This window comes from Callorhinchus milii, unplaced genomic scaffold (assembly GCF_018977255.1).
Source record: "Callorhinchus milii isolate IMCB2004 unplaced genomic scaffold, IMCB_Cmil_1.0 Scaffold3, whole genome shotgun sequence".
Taxonomy (NCBI): Eukaryota; Metazoa; Chordata; class Chondrichthyes; order Chimaeriformes; family Callorhinchidae; genus Callorhinchus; species Callorhinchus milii.
Genome location: NW_024704744.1, coordinates 49,773,167 through 49,789,835, shown reverse-complemented (window position 1 = coordinate 49,789,835; position 16,669 = coordinate 49,773,167). Strand labels below are relative to the sequence as shown.

The following is a 16,669-nucleotide window of genomic DNA, read 5'->3' as shown; positions in this document are numbered from 1 at the left end:
ATCAAGAAACATTTGGGTCATATAACATAATTGTAACTAATATGAGATGAAGTAGGAAAAAGAGAAATAAAGAGATGTAAAGAGAAATAGAAGAGGTTTTGTTATATAAGTTAATGGTATTCAACTAGAAAAAGGAAAATTTCAGTGAGAAAAAAGGGATCAAGTCCAGAATTACTGGATGAGAAAATTGGCAGATAAAATAGCAGATCATCAGTGGGAAATATTTAATTACGAGATGGATAGAACCTAGGTTAAACATCTTGTTCTGGGGTTCATGAAGGCTAGGCTTGCATAGATTAGATCAAAAAGAGACTTACAAAAGAAGCCTGTAATGAATATAGATCTGATAATACAAAAGAAAACCAGAAAGGTTTACGAAAAGTACAGAAGGGAAGCAAAGCAGAAGATTAGAAGGGCTAAGAATAGATGACGAGGGCTAATGTAAAAAGTATTTTCAAAGGCTTTATCAATGTATAAAAGTAAGAGGATCATCGAGGAAGGGTCGGGACTACTTCGAGTTTGATGATGGCAAACGTATGGATGGGAATGAAGAAATTGCATATTTGCTTAATAATTAGGGATATGCCAGAAAACTAAACGTCACTCAGTCTCACATCAGCTGTGTGAAAACTTCCATAATCCACAACAAAGGATCAAATGAGGAACCATTTAGAAAGTCAAGGGTCAATTAGGAACAATCTACACAGATTTGTTAAAGGCAAGAATGTGTCTGATGAATTTAATAGAATTTTTTGAGGAAACAATGGAATGTTTAGATCAGTGATGGCCAATTTTGGTCGGACAACAAAATACATTTTCTTGATTGAATATCTCTTGATATATGGCATACATCAAGAAATATTCAATCAAGAAAATCCTGGAAACACAGCACCAATCGAATACAGTCTTATGAAGACTATTGCGAATGTTCGGGGGGAGTGGAGGTGGGGGCCTCATTGAAGGCCTTACGAGCTTGCCTTCAAGGCCCTCCACAGCCTTGGTCCTTCCTACCTCTGTGAAATGTTAACCCCATATCAACCTGTCTGCTTCCTCCACCCAGCAGGCTCCGGCTTACTCCATGTCCCCCCGGCTGGCCTGCCCCACTATCAGCGGTCGGTGCTTCAGCCTCTCTGCCTCCACCCTTTGGAACGCCATCCCACAATCCCTTTACCTTGCTCCCTCCTTTGCCTCCTTTAAGGCATGTCTCAACACACTCCTCTTTGATCGTGCTTTCGGTCACCCTCCTATCTTCCCTGCCTTCCATCGCCCTGATCCCAAACCCCAGCTTGGGTGCAAATCCCTGACAGTCTAACGCCTTGGGACATTGTCCCAACGTGAAAAGGCACTATTCAAATGTAATTCATTGTTGTTGTAATTTGGCCGGCACTGGATATTGTGCCTATAGATTTCTAGAAGGAATTTCAATGTTGTCATACAATAGGCCTATTGCAAAGATTAAGCCATATGTTATTTTAAAGGAAATGTGGAGCATGTATATAGGGCAATTCAGCCCCTCAAGCCTGTTCCTCTATTCTATAAGATCATGGCTCATCTGTACCTCAGGTCCAATTACTTGCCCTTGCCCCATATCCCTTGATACCCTGACCTAACAAATCTCTATCCATCTTAATCTCAAAAATTTGAATGGATCCAGCAACCACAGGCTTTTGGGGGCAAGATTCAGATTTCACTACCCTTTGAGTGAAAAAATGTTTCCTAATGTCACTCCATAGCTCTAATTTTAAGATAACAACAACGACAAGATTACATTTGTATAGCGCCGTTCACGTCGGGAGAACATCCCAAGGCACTGGAGAGTGTACTGCATTTTAGACCTGAGCAGGAATCAAGGGGGGAAAAGGGAGGGGAGGGGAAGGAGGGTGGCCGATGGCATAGTCGAAGAGGAGGGTTTTGAGGCGGGACTTGAAGGAGGCTAAGGAAGGGGCGAGGTGGAGTGATTGGGAGATGGATTTCCAGAGGTTGGGGACAGAGTGGCTGAAGGCTCTCCCGCCAATGGTGGGGCGGGTGGGTCAGGGGACGTGGAGCAGGCCAGAGCCGGCTGAGCGGAGGGAGCGGACAGGTTGATAGGGGGTTAGGAGGTCGCAGACATAGGGTGGGGAGGCCATGGAGGGCTTTGTAGTTGAGGACCAGGATCTTGAACTGGATCCTCTGAAGGATAGGGAGCCAATGGAGTTGGGCGAGAGTGGGGGAGATGGGATCACGGAGTTTGGTGTAGGAGAGGACATGGGCTGCAGAGTTTTGGATTATCTGCAGCCTGTGGAGGGAGGACTTGGTAAGGCTGACAAGCAGGGCGTTTGCACAGTTGAACTAGATAATGCCCCCTTTTCTCCAAAAATAAAATTAAAAAAGATAAAAAAAGATATAAAACAGCATATATATATAATAATAAAAAATAAAATGCATGGAAAGTATATGGTAAGAGCAATGGAATGTTTCTCGAAATAGAAAGATATAGCAAATGACACACCACAGGAATCTCTACTTTAAGGCCTTACTTAATTTGAAACATGTTCAAGGATTATGGACTGAAGCATGGGGCTAAGTTTGTTGATGATTCAAAATTGGGGGCATGGCAAATTGTGAGGTCAAGTATAGCATATTACAAGAAGACTAATGGAGTAAATAAGTGGCAGATGGAATTGAATGAGAAAAAATGCAAAGTTGTGCCTTTTGGGAAGAAGAGCAAAAAAAGGAAATATATCCCAAACACCAATACAGGTTTGTGTCAGGGAAGAGCAAAGTAGTATAGGTGGTGCATAAAAGTGTGAATGCAAGTAGAAAGGACCATAACGTATGAAAATCTAGATTTTAATTATATGGGGCAATAAATACAAGAACTGAAGTAATGTTATATTTGTACAAAGCATTGCATTCAGACTATTATGTACAGCTTTGTCACAAGATTACAGAAATGATATCACTGCCTTAATGGCCTTAAAGTAAAGATTCCTGTGGTGTGTCATTTGCTATATCTTTCTATTTCGAGAAACATTCCATTACTCTTACCGTATACTTTCCATGTATTTTACTTTTTATTATTATATATATATGCTGTTTTACATCTTTTTATATCTTTTTTAATTTTATTTTTGGAGAAAAGGGGGCATTATCTAGAGAGTACAGTGGAGATTTACTAGGATGATATCAGGGATGGCAGGTTACAGATATATAGAGAGACTTGAAAAGTTGAGACTGTTTTTTATGGAGTAGAATAAGTGAAGGAAGTGAATGAATAGAAATGTTCAAAATGATGAATCATTTTGAGACATTTTGGATGACAGCACTGAGGCTGAATGATATTAATAATAATAATCCTTGCATTTGATATAGCACTTTTCACGTCTTCTAGACGTCTCAAAGCACTTCACAGAATATGCTGTAAAGTGAATTGACTGTATATTTGTGGGCAAAACGCGGCAGCCAATTGCACACAGCAGTGTCCCACAATCCCCAAATTTAAGAAGCAACGTGAACAAAATGAATCAATGGAAGAAGAGGTTGTAGATGGAGCATGGCTGAGTCAACTAGAGACCAGAAGGTCTTGTGTATGAATGCTGCTTATTCCACCTTTCATGTGGGATACAATAAGTAGTGTCTAAACATTGTAGTTTAGTATTATCCTTGAGGAAAGAGTTAGCAGCATCATACTGGGGTTGAACTGGCTCCAAAATGCAATCAGTAATATAAGACAAGGAGAGACATGTTCTCAAAACTGCAAGGTGGAACCCTAGTTTGTAGAATGGTCCTAGCTAGACAAGCACCATGGTGTGCATTGACAGAAACTCAGGCATCTAAGACACAAAATTCCAACTAGTCTCAGCCTGTAAGAACATTTCATCTTAACATTTTAAATTGTGGAGAAGTCTTCAATTCAGTCTCAATTTTGAAGCCAAATAGTTTTAAAAGGAGCCGGCTTCCAAATTAACCCGTAGGAATTTTCCACAATTCTACACAATCTCAAATGTTAAGACAAAATGAGTCTAAACAGGTTTGTAATCTCAATAACCGACAGCTAACATTTCCATATCCAGTATAAAGGAGCACTTACCTTCGCACTCATCTCCCTTCTGTTGAAACCCCGATTTGCAGATACACTTCCCGATGGGAACCAGCCACTCGCCCTCGGCACTGCAGTGCATCTTAGGAAGGTTGTCTGCCTCCTCCTCGGCGTCAGTGACACATGTGCCTCTGACCTCCACCAGGGATGAAAACTCCGATCCCGTCACTGTGTCCGGGAAAACCGCCAAATTCTCGATAATGGGCCAACATTTTTTATAGTATACACGCACGGACACCAGGGCAATGCAGGCGCCCACATCCTGGAAAGCCAAGTAGAATCCTTTTTTCAACAAAGGCCCAATTTCACGTACCTCAGTGTTGAGCTTCATTACACGTTCCCCAAGGTCCCCTTGAGTAAAACTTTCATCTGCTGCAATAGTGTCTATTTTGAGATACTGACTTTCCTTAATACCCCTGCCAGTTCCTGAGTCTGTCTCAAAGTAATATAGGTTAAATGTCTCTTTGCATATCCCCAGTACTCCAGGAATGCTATTACAATCCCTTAGGGTGAACTTCATTTCCACAAATATCCTCTGAGCAGTCCCTCGTGCTATCCAGTTCGTCCGCAGCCAGTTGTTCTGATTAGGTTCCATTACTCGGCACACCTGGTACGTGCGTATGGGGATGTAGTTCTCGTCTACTCCACTGATCTCTTCCCACTGAAAGACAACAGTGCAAGATGTAACCTTACCACAGAAAGCAATAATAATCCTTGTATCTAATCAAGTGCCATCACATCGCCGGGACCTCCTCAAAGTACTTCACAGGACTTTACTGTAGGATGTAGTGATTGTATATTTGCAGGTGAATTCGGCTGTCAATTTGTACATTGCAATGTCTCACGAACAGCCATGAAGTGAGTGATCAATTTTATTTGTCAATAATATCAGATTAAAAGGCATTCTGTTTGTCCGTATGGACTGTATTTCAAATACTGTAACAACAAAATAAAAATTGACACCAGAACCCTTGACCTGGATTCAAAGCATTGAGTTGTTTTACTAAATGAAGAAACTTATGCATGGCACCACTCAATAAATGTAGCAAATTTGTATGTAGAATTGTTATGTCAACAGTTTAATGCCCTCCCCCCTTCATTGTATCACTGGCAATTTGTAACTTGCAAGACATACATTTTTACTTCACAGGACGGTTAGTTTGATGTACTGGAAATGTGAACTTTACCATAAAGGTTTATTCCGGATGGCTTCATAAACAGTAAAACATTTTAATTGAAGGTCACCATTTCAAAACTGCAAAAACATGTGTGGTCTGTATGAAAAATCAATCGATCACAGCAACTTGCATATCTGCCTCTCCTTAAGGTTATACTCAGTTGATCGCAAACTGGTAGCAGCTGAGGGCTATCCTGGGTTATTATAAGCACTGAGGTGCCTCGGCTTTCTCCCCCATGGGATGGCGCTGTGCCTTTAAAGCCATATTTGTTGGCAACAGGTTAAAACACTATTGTGCCAATTTCACCGCTGCTAATTGACAAATTATTGAAAACAAAATGTTAATAAACCAATTTATTACAAATTTATTTTTGAACAAACAGTTGTTTTATTAACTCAGCAATCCTGAACCTTATCCATGTTTTTGAAGGAGGCATCAAGGGACAACTCAAGTGTCTGTCACAGCAATCATCTGCTTCCTCCTCCAGTGTCAACTATGTCCATTCCCTCCACAACAAACACCTCAGTGTCAGGCAGGGACAGGAGACCACTGTTTGATCCTGAGATAGTGTGCAATTGAAGCAGGATTGCTGACACAGCCCCAGTGCTGCAGAGGATGCATTATTTTGGTGAACGCATATTTGAAGCTGCGATGTTGAATAATGTATAAAAAGAGGAAACAAATACATCATTTAAAATTTCCAAAGTCTTTAACAACAAGATTCTGATCTTCCTTTCATAAGAGGAGAGGGATTTCTTTAATGAATGCTGTTTACACCACATTAATGAAGAACAAACTCTGGCTGGAGGAATCTAACTAAATAGGCTTCAGGTTTACTAAATTCCCTCAAAGTGCTACTTGGAAAGACTGCAGAATGTAATAATTACATTTTCCCACTTATAGCTCAGAAGAAAAGAAGCCTAGCTATATTTTAAACAAAATACTGTCTTAAACATGTTGAGATTGTGAGAATTTTCCTGTCTACCAGTTTTGCCATGAGAGTTAAGTACAAAATGTATGCATTCACAGAGATCTTTACCAGTGTGTTTACCCAGTCACAGTCAAGAGGAGAATATATAAGCCACAAATGGCAGTAAAGCAAAGATGATAGAGTTATCAGTGTGGGAGATAATAGGATTGTTATTGGGGAGACAGTGGGATTCTTATTAAGGAAGATGATAGATTGTTATTGGGGAAGTCAGTGGGGTTGTTTCCATGGAAAGATGCTAGGATTTGTTGCTGAAGAAGAGTGTTATTGTGGGAAGAATAAGGATTGTTATTGGGAAGACAGGGTGATGTTATTGGAGAAGATGGTGGGTTATTATTAGGGAAGACAGGTTATTATTGCAACAACAATTGCATTGTATAGCAGCTTACACGTCGGGAGGACGTCCCAAGGCGCTGGACAGTCAGGGGCTTGGACCCGAGCTGGGGATTGGGATCAGAAGGGGTGGAGGGCAGGGAGGGTAGGGGTGGGAGGGAGACCGAAGGCACAGTCAAAGAGGAGGGCCTTGGAAGACAGTGGGTTATTAGGAAAAATGGTAGGTTATTATTAAGGAAGAATGAGATTAAATGAGCCAAAGGCCCTTCTTCATCCATACCTTTCTTGTGATCTCTTGCAATAAACAAATTACATACTTCTCCATATCAATAAATTTCTGTAGCTCATAGCCATGGAGTGAAGAAATTAATTTATGAGTTACTGTCTTTTAATTTCTCCTGTGTACATGCTTACCTTGAATTTCCATTAACTCTCTTTGCTGTGTTTAGAGATTTTTGCATTTCATTTGCATTATCCATTGATGTGCATTTTATTGTGCAAATTTTATATATTTTTAAAAACATTAGCGAACAGCCAGTGAGAATTTTTCTCAATCATACATGTTGAAGCATTTGCTTAAGAATTTTAGTTTAGATTGGGTGAGAATTTCAATTTAATGTAGATCAGTATTTTAAGAATTAACTTTGCTTAAGCTGTTTAGCTGAATTGTAACGGGAGAATGATTCAGAGATTTCAGGGGGACTGAGGCATCATGGTCGGGTTGTTTTTGACATTAGAATGATGCATCGTTGGACTACATGCTATTGTTAAACTTTGCCAGCATGAAACATGTATTTGTAATCACTTTAACACTGTAGATTGATGACATTTTGTTAAGTGACAATTATGCTGTTTATAGCTGTGCATTGTGCCTATAATGGAAAATTACTCAACATGTGTACTGCTGTACAAGTTTTGCTAATGATTGTACTTGTGTAGCTTATTTACTTGCCAGAAATGAATAGGGTCTGTCTTTTCTAATGTCCTTGCTTTGGCTCGTATATTTATGTAGAAAAAGGAATGTGCAACATGTGCCCTGTGCTTTGTGAGAAGTAAGACAAAGAAGTGGTATCTGTGTAGGATAATTAGGTGATGGGAAAGTTTGTTCAAATGAGATAGTCATTGTTTAGTGAAGAGTAAAAACCAGAAAACGGTTTCTGTGAGATAAAGAAGATGGTCCCGAAGGTTGTGAAAACTTGTTTGTACACGTGACTTGACTCTGCTAACTCCCTATTCACTACACTTCCCAATTCTTCCCACCACAAGCTGCAGATCATTCAGAATCCTGTAGCTCATGTCCTCTCCTGCACCAAGATCCATGAACCAATCATTCAAATCCTCACTGAGCTTCAATGGCTTCCCATCCCGCAGATGATCGAGTTCAAGATCCTTGTCCTTAGTTTTGAAGCCCTCCATGGTCTTCCTCCTCCCTATCTCAGTGACCTTGTAAAACTTTACTAACCTGTCCGCTCCATTCACTAAGCAGACACTGGTCTGCTCCATGTCGCTCACCCTGCCCACTCCTCCATCAGCGGTCAGGCCTTCAGCCTTTCTGCCCTCTCCCTCTGGAACTCCACCCCTGAATCCGTTCGCCGCACCCCATCCTGTCTCAAAACCTCAAGACAAAGGGATTGTGGGATGGAGTTCCAAATGGTGAGGGCCGAGAGGCTGAAAGCCTGACTGCTGATGGTTACAAAAAATACCGCATAAAGAAGAAACTTCCTGCAACTGTAGATTCTGTTCTCTGGATCAATAACTATACCTTTCTATATGATACACATTGCTATAAATAGGTTGTAAAATTAAATTTCATCTGTCTGTGTGAGCTTGATTTTCTCAGGGCCCAAAACCACACAAATACTCGCAAATGTTTGAGTCAACAATTTAATTTATATTAAATACAACTAAATACACAATTGACCCATTGCAGTCAACAACTGGTGTCAATTCTATCATAATAATTATAATAATCCTTGCATTTGAGATAGTGCCTTATCACTTTTTCGAGATGTCTGAAAGCGCTTCACAGAATACACTATAAAGTGAATTGACTGTATATTGCGCGTAGCAGTGTCCCACAAACAGTCATGAATTGAAGTGACCAATTGATTATTGTTATTATTATTTTTATTATTATTTTTTGAAGGAATTATTACCCTTGGAAAAGCGATCCTATATACTGCTAGGTAAACAGAGGTGTGTGGACTAAGGAAAATTGCCCAACATTTCTCTTTCCATCAGTCTGACTCTCCCAAGTTAGCTTCGATCTGTAAACATATTGCAGCTTTTTATTGAATATGTCATTACATTTTTAATAAACTGGATTTTATTGTCTTGTAGGCACTGGTGAAGGCTCATTTCACTTGTGTCATTAGTGCAGATGATCTGATATGATCTGAATGTATAAAGTGTCATTTTACAAAATCCCTCTTCACAATAGGTCACTTGTCAATTTCAAGTCAGTCTGGTGAACAGAATCAGACTGGTTTACAAAATAAGTTGATGGGGTGTTGATGCAAAATGCATGCAATATTTTTAAAGGAAACAAACACTTGAAAGAAATAAAGGAAAATTAGACATCACCAGAATTTTTAAACACAATTATGTCATTAAGAAAGTCTATTAAAGACACAAGAAAAGGAAGTGAGGAAATTTTAAAGTTTTAACTTGTCAAATGAATCTTTGCAAAATCAACAGGATGAATGCAATGTTTGATGTTGCAGTAACGTGTTTTTTCTAATGGGGAAAAGAAATAAATTATTCCAACTTTAATTGTACTTTAGAAAATTCTACATCAAAGGATAATGCATGTAAGATTATTGTAAATATGTAAATTTAAGGATTATTACATTAAGTATACACACTCAAATTCTCACAAAAATACTCTATCAAACACATGGACTTAGTCTATCTCGTACCAGATATTGCTGATTTCTGAGGATAACCTGTTTTTAAGGACTTCTCTATGTCAATTAAACATCATTTGTTGATGACAACATAACGTATTTTATTACCTTTCAGAGGATTTTTAAAAAATGAGATAGAAATAAAGAGTTAAAGACTCCAATTGAAAGAAAACAGGCAATTCCAGTACAATGACAGCACCAATAATGCCAGAGGTAATGAATGAATTAACTAAATAAGCGCTGCCATGTGAACCAGAACAACCAGGGAGGTATGTATTGACCAAACCACAGTGCAAAGAGACAAGCTCAGACCACAAAGCTACTCAATACAGTCACCTTTTGCCAATATAAAAAATCTCTTTTATGTGACTGCATCGAAGATAAAGTTAAACCTTTCTGAAGAGCAGGGTTAACACCCTTTTTTAATTCCCATTTTTGAAAAGCCCCCTGTAAAGGGCCAGGCAACTTGTGGAATGTCCAAAGCATTGATAATCTTTCACCTCAGACAAATAGCTACTGAAGCCTTTCCACAGATTCCAGACCACAGGGACTTAGAGAACTCTCAAAGGAGGCAATGCTGAAAACCTGAATGTAGGGGACACGAGCCACATTGCAGGAAAAAAAGGTGTCTGTTTTACTACAATGTCTGGTACATTACAATGGGCACTTTTCCTCTGACCTCTTAGGAAAAATGATCAAATATCATATCTATCCATTCAGCAGACACTGAAGAAACGCATCACTGAATGGGCAAATTTACCAACTTATGACTAGGAATGAGAAGCCTGAAATTCTCCCTAGCCTTAAGTCCTGAACACCATTGTATTAATATTAATGATTGTACAAAATTTTGTGAAATATTTTATTTAGAAGCTAGTTTCCATTTTTTTCAACAAAAAAACCTACAGAAAACTGTTTTCAAATTTTATGAAATTTCCAAAATTTTGCAAGAACTTAAATTTTAAGACAACAATCTTAACAATGACAAAAACAATTTGCATTTATTTAGTGCCCATGCAGGGTAGTGGCTTGGAGCACTTGACAGTCTTAAATTCTAAGACTAAATTAAATTGCTGGTCTCTAATTGGTAAATTTACTGACCAGGGGAGAATTACACCTAATTTACACTAGTAAATTATTGTAAGTTAAATTGTAGGTTTGTAAGTTAAATTGATGGGGATTGATTGATAAATTAAATTGATCTGTGATTGTAAGTTAAATTGATGGGCAAGAGTGAAGTGAGCTTTGCTCTGTATTATCATCCCATACCTGAAATGGAAATGTTTGAAGCTAATAATGAGTGTACAATCCTCCTGCATCCACATCCCTCACCTCAATAAAACCAATAAAATAGTAACAAATGTAAAGCATTCAGCCTAACATCTGTTTTGTCATTTTATTAGATCATGAAAGATGTTATAATCCCATTCCCCTACTCCTTCTTCATATTCTTATTTCTCAAGTATCTAACAATCTTCCTTTTAAACATCTAACTCAAATTTGTGGGGTGATAATAAAGACTACTGGGCCTAAAAAGTCCAATCTTTATTGATAGTCTTCCACCTCAGCTAACTGCCTTCTCACCAAGTTCCTCAATCCTTTTCAATAACAACTACAAGTATTTACACAGAGCCCTCTCGCAGAGTAATCTCGGAGCGATTTTCTTTCTTTCTAGAAACAGACTCAATTGTCTCCTCATGCCACATATAATGCCCACGAAGCAAGACATGTCTTTGGTGAGAATAAATTTTTTTAAAAATATTTTTAATAAAAGAGTAAGGAGAAGGCTGCTTTATTCCCATTGTTTAACAGTCAAACATCATACCCATTGACAAAGTGAAATTGGATGCTATTCTTTGCTTCATGTACCCATGTTGGTAGACATTCTGCTGCTTCACGAGACAGCTGAAAGCTTTACAATCATAGATTTTCTGTGATGTTTAATCTTATAATTTTCTATCTTTGTTATTTTAATGTGTATACTATGGGCACAATTGTTAATTCACCCCATATTTAAGGGATTAAGTATGAAATTTAAATGGGGAATTTAAACGAACCCACAACCTACATTCTGTGTAGTTTTGTCAGTTCTTTCATTCTTTAATCTATCCATTTATACAATTATTTGGAAGCCAATGTTTTCAATTTCAAGCACAATCCAGCTCATAGTTACACTACAAACACCTCAAATGCCTTGGAGGAAGTGAAACAGATTCTAGTAGATATAAGATCACTGGTGGCCTCAAGTTTCTGCTTGCTTTTGGTTGAACCAGTTAGTGGAATTCTTTCACAACCTCCCACAGGAAGGCAGTGTAAAGGGGGCATATGTTTGTCAAATTAACATTTTCCATTTTACCTCAAAGATGAGCAAGGCAGTTGTAAGAAAAAAAATTCTCTCACCATTTGGAATCTATTTCATGTTTGTTTTTAAAAGAGTATATCTGCAATTTTTACAGCCAGTTACAGATTATGCATGGATTTGATTTTTTAAAAAAAAATGCAATTGCTTTCGAATATTTGTTGCATTAAACTTTAAAATTTTGATTAATTAGCCCTCGAAAAAAAAGTTCTAGCTCAGACAATTACAACATCATATTCCAGACCCAATTTTTAAAAAAACAAACTCATTCAAAAATGTTGTAAGGACTTTTTCGTGTTGTAATGAATTGTGAAACAATTATTTCCTGAACTAAGCAGATTACTTTAAGGATATTAACTTTTTTTTAACGTTTCTTGAGTGGGTAATAAACTAAATGAACGTTATATGCTAAATCCTCACTACTCTGATTAAATTGAACCGAGAGATAGTCTTGCATGCTCACAATGCACGTCTTACAGACGTGTGATAATGCATTGATGTGGGTATAGCTGTTGTGTATGTAACGTAACACTCTCTCTTAGATTAACTCCAATTATTTCAAACACTCTGTATCTTCCTCTCACTAATTGGGGCCGGAATATGGACACAAAGGGAAACTGTGATGGATTACATTGAAATCCTCTTGAAATTGAAATGTGATCGGCCATACAACAGGGATATAAATATATATGTGTGTATATATTGTATGTGTGTGTACATATATATACATATACACACACACACTCGTCTTCCATCCCGAATCAGGCTGGAGATCGACATTATTAGCGAAACATTGATGTGAAAAGGCTTGGAGAGACCTGAAGGCTTACCCCATCAGAAGGAGACGAGATCCACTCCAAATTGGTCTGCTGCGCTTTGGAATCCAGCAAAACAACTGTGTTTGGGGGGAGAGGAAGAGAGAGAGAGAGAAAAAAAAGAAAGTGGGTGAAACTGCAGGCACCTACTTATGCGGACACACTTTTATTTCCGATGCACATTTTCAAAACGAGATCAAAAAGAAACCAATCGCCAGTTTTGTGCAATGTGCAGTTCCGATCCTGCAAAAAGCGTGTTATTAGATACAAAATGCGTTCGTTAAAACAACATCTGGAGCGAGTGAAGTGTTTTACGCCCCGATGTGGGGCAACGAAAAAACACTGAAGCCACAGCGTTGCATTCGTTCACTGTGCAAAACCCGCAGCTTTTTGGATTGCAGAGCGATTTCAGACAGGAGTTCGCATTGCTCTTCTCAAATGCCAGTTTGCATGTCCCAAGTAGTCATTTGCTATTTTAAAATAAATAGTAATATGACAACCACTGTATCTCTGAGCCACTCTCTCTCTCTCGCTCTCTCTCTCGGTCTTTCCTGGTGTTTGATCCCCCAAAACCTCTCCCCAATTCGATGCAAATCCATCATCGCAGCTAACAATCTGTGTTTGCTCCTCGCTGTATACGGGCTCGGGAGTTTATTTTCATTGGGAAATGCATAGCGGGCGATTGGGGGCGATTGGGGGCGATTAAAGCAGTCTGAACGAAAATCTTTCTCGGCATCGAAGTTTTATTCTCCGACAGATCCGCTCAACTTCTTCAGGAGACGGGACGTTCCTGGCGACTTGTTTGCAGACCGAAATACGGTGCAAACGTGGAGAGAGTGGCAGCACAGGGCGATCTCACACACCCTGATGTACACTGATGTCCAGTTTATATCTGGATCAATGGGAGAGGTGTCTGACTGGTCACAGATGGCTGAAACTGCCTGAGAGTTTATTAGACTTTTTTTAATATACATACAGAGTAGTGATTTAACTGTACTATATATATACACACACACATATATATATATACATATATATATATATGGAACCTAAATGACTGCCGCCGATTGCTATTTAACTCAATTTGTTTTCTTATCTTGACTTGAAATTGTCCTTTATGAAAGCTACTTTCTGCATTGTCAGTGATCTGAGAGCTGAGAGATCCCAGTCAGCAAATTGCTTCTCACTGGAGAGGCTCTCTGTCTGTCTGTGTGTCTGTCTGTCTGTGTGTATGTCTGTCTGTCTGTGTGTCTGTCTGTGGGCTGTGTCCGGGCTCTGTATAAACTCTGTCTCTCCCCACAAAAGGCAAATTACGGGAACCATACAAACTAATGCCAGTCACTAAACGTCTGGATTCCCTTTGCTGGAGGCTGGGACTCCCTGATCTGCACACGCCTGATTTTACACTCATGTCCAGTTTATGTCTGAATCAATGGGAGATTTAAAGATCCCTTTGAGCCGCCTGGCAGGTCATAACTGGGTGAAACTGCCTTAGAGGCGAAGCCGTTTTGTTTTCGGAGGGTGTGGTGGTGCTCGGGGAGAGGGGAGGTGCTGGGGAGAAGCTGTTGGCGGATGATTTGGACCTGGTTCAGGCTGATCCGGCTTCAGGTGGGAGTCGGGGTGGGTGAAGAGTAGCGGCAGCCCGCCTCCAAGCGACAGGTAAGGCGCACAGTCCACAGCCACACACCAGCAAAACACACACACACACACACCCTGAGCAAACCCTGCAGATCAATACATGTTGAAACCAAGAAAAATCCCAGCCTTGCTTTTTTTTAAATAAACACACCTGCAATGCCCGGTTTGTTTTATTTTTACAGAGTGCAGTGTTTCAAGTTAGTGCACACACACCCACACTCACCCACACACACACACCCACACTCACCCACACTCTCTCTCACACACACACAGGCATCGGAAAGCTGTGTTGTGGTTCAGGCTCATGGAAAACATTAAAGATCAAATCCCTCCTGTTTTAGCAATGAACTGCAGAAAGGACTCCCTTCTCACCCAGGAGTCAGAGTGAGTCGAGGCTTTCTCTCCCGAATCCAAGGAGCCGCTCTCCCATCTCTGTTTTATCACTGACACTGTGAAGTTTGCAATGCATCTCAGGTCAGGTTTATTTTAGCAAATACGGTCAAGCACGGGAAGCTGCACCGTACAGTATATCACAGACACACTCAGCGCCTGCCTTATCCCAGTGCGATGACCAAAAAAAAAAGTGAAATAAAACTGGGCGCTGGTTTTGCAAAGTGAAATAAAACTGGGCGCTGGTTTTGCTTTCAATGCAGATCGTTGGATCGTTTGAAAGAAAAAACAACACGAGAGCCAGAAAGAGAGAGAGAGAGAGAGAGGGAGAGCTAAGAAATAAACAGTGGAAAAAGTCACTGGGTGCAAAAAAAAAGGCAGCATCAAAAAAATTAAAGAGAACTGAGCAGTGCCAGAGGTGGCAGCTCACTCTCCTGCTCTCTCGATAACGCGCTTTCTTTTCTCTCCTCTGTCCCCAGTGGGAAGGAACAGTGCACTATGTGTAACTTTTGCGCTCATGTCGAAGCTCTCTCTGCTCTCTCTGCTCTGTGTGTGAAGAGGCTCAGCATTTCTCGGCATTTGCGTTGCAGAAGAAATGTAATACGCGCGATTCCAAACTTTTAAGGCAACTTACAACTGCTGCCCCACAGCCCCACAGCCCCGAGCTGCTGCCCCACAGCCCCACAGCCCCGAGCTGCTGCCCCACAGCCCCACAGCCCCGAGCTGCTGCCCCACAGCCCCACAGCCCCGAGCTGCTGCCCCACAGCCCCACAGCCCCGAGCTGCTGCCCCACAGCCCCACAGCCCCGAGCTGCTGCCCCACAGCCCCACAGCCCCGAGCTGCTGTCCCGGCGATGGACAGACAGTGGTGAGATCGAACCCCGAGACCCCAAACCACGCCGCAGGACTCTCGGTTTTCTTTTTGAAATAAAACATGTCTGTAATGTTGTGAGTGTGTACCGACTGCAGACTGCGAGCGCCCTGTGTGTGTGGGGGGGGGGGGGGGGGGAGTGGGGGGGGGGGATTTGGTGGATAACCAGTGACTGCAACAATTTCAATCCGCGGCCAATATATTTTCGATTTCAATAAGAAACGGACAGAGCAGTGGGGGGTTACACCGCAGTGGGACTGCACTTATACATAATCCCGTTTGGGAAAAAGTGTGCAAGTGCAGCGGCGGCGCTGCGGGCGATTTGCAACCGGAGCTCTCCGTTGCCTTTTGCCATTTGCTCCGTCAAAGGAAAAGTGGGCACCGAATGTGCCGCAACGACGTGAAAGTGCGAGGTGTTTTGGCGTTGTTCTCTGAATATCTCCCAACTCTGTGTGTGTGTGTGTGTGTGTGTGTGTGCACACGATCTGCACAGTCTCCACTGCACTGGACCCTGGGGGTGGACGTCTTTGGATTGAATTCCTTGCAATCGGAGGCAGAGTGTGTGTGTGTGTGTGTGTGTGGGTGTGTGTTTTGTTTTGGAAGGGGGAGAGGACATGGAAGGGAAAGGGGGAGCGAGTTTGCCACTTGTGTCCCGTTCCGAAGAAGTACATCGCGCCCGGGGGGGGTGGGTGGGGGTGGGGGGGGGGGGGTCCCGTGTCAGAACGGTTTGGGGAGAGGGGGAAGAGGGGGGTGAGGTCCTTACCTTCTCTTGCAGCCCGAGTCAGATCTGCAAGAACGGCGGCGAGCAGAGGGATGCAGCAGCAGCACGTAATCCAGAGAGCGCGGCTGAGTTGGGAGACCATGGTGTGCGGTGTGGGGTGTGGAGTGTGCGGTGTGGGGTGTGCGGTGTGCGGTGTGGAGTGTGCGGTGTGAGCCGATGGAGCCGCGGACGTCTCTCTCTCCCTCTCTCCCTCTCTCTCCCTCTCCCTCTCTCCCCCCCACACCCCCTCCCCCCCGCGCTGTGGGTCCGGGACTCTGACGGTCACTGCGCCCCCACACACACAACACACACACTCAAATAGCGCCCGCCCGGAGCCCGCGCCCCGTCAATCAC

The 16,669-nt window shown here is 41.5% G+C and overlaps 1 protein-coding gene across 1 annotated transcript in view; it reads right to left on the bottom strand.

Annotated features, from left to right (window-relative positions):
- The window catches only part of epha7 (eph receptor A7), a 193,781-nt gene extending 177,342 nt beyond the window's left edge, over nt 1-16,439 (bottom strand). Inside the window, exons 1-3 of the mRNA XM_042333027.1 lie at nt 16,319-16,439; nt 12,673-12,737; nt 4,070-4,739 (exon numbers count right to left, since the gene is read on the bottom strand). Coding sequence (XP_042188961.1) covers nt 4,070-4,739; nt 12,673-12,737; nt 16,319-16,418 — 835 coding nt within the window. The 5' untranslated portion in view covers nt 16,419-16,439. The remainder of the gene's footprint in view (nt 1-4,069; nt 4,740-12,672; nt 12,738-16,318) is intronic.
- Nucleotides 16,440-16,669: the final 230 nt, after the last annotated feature.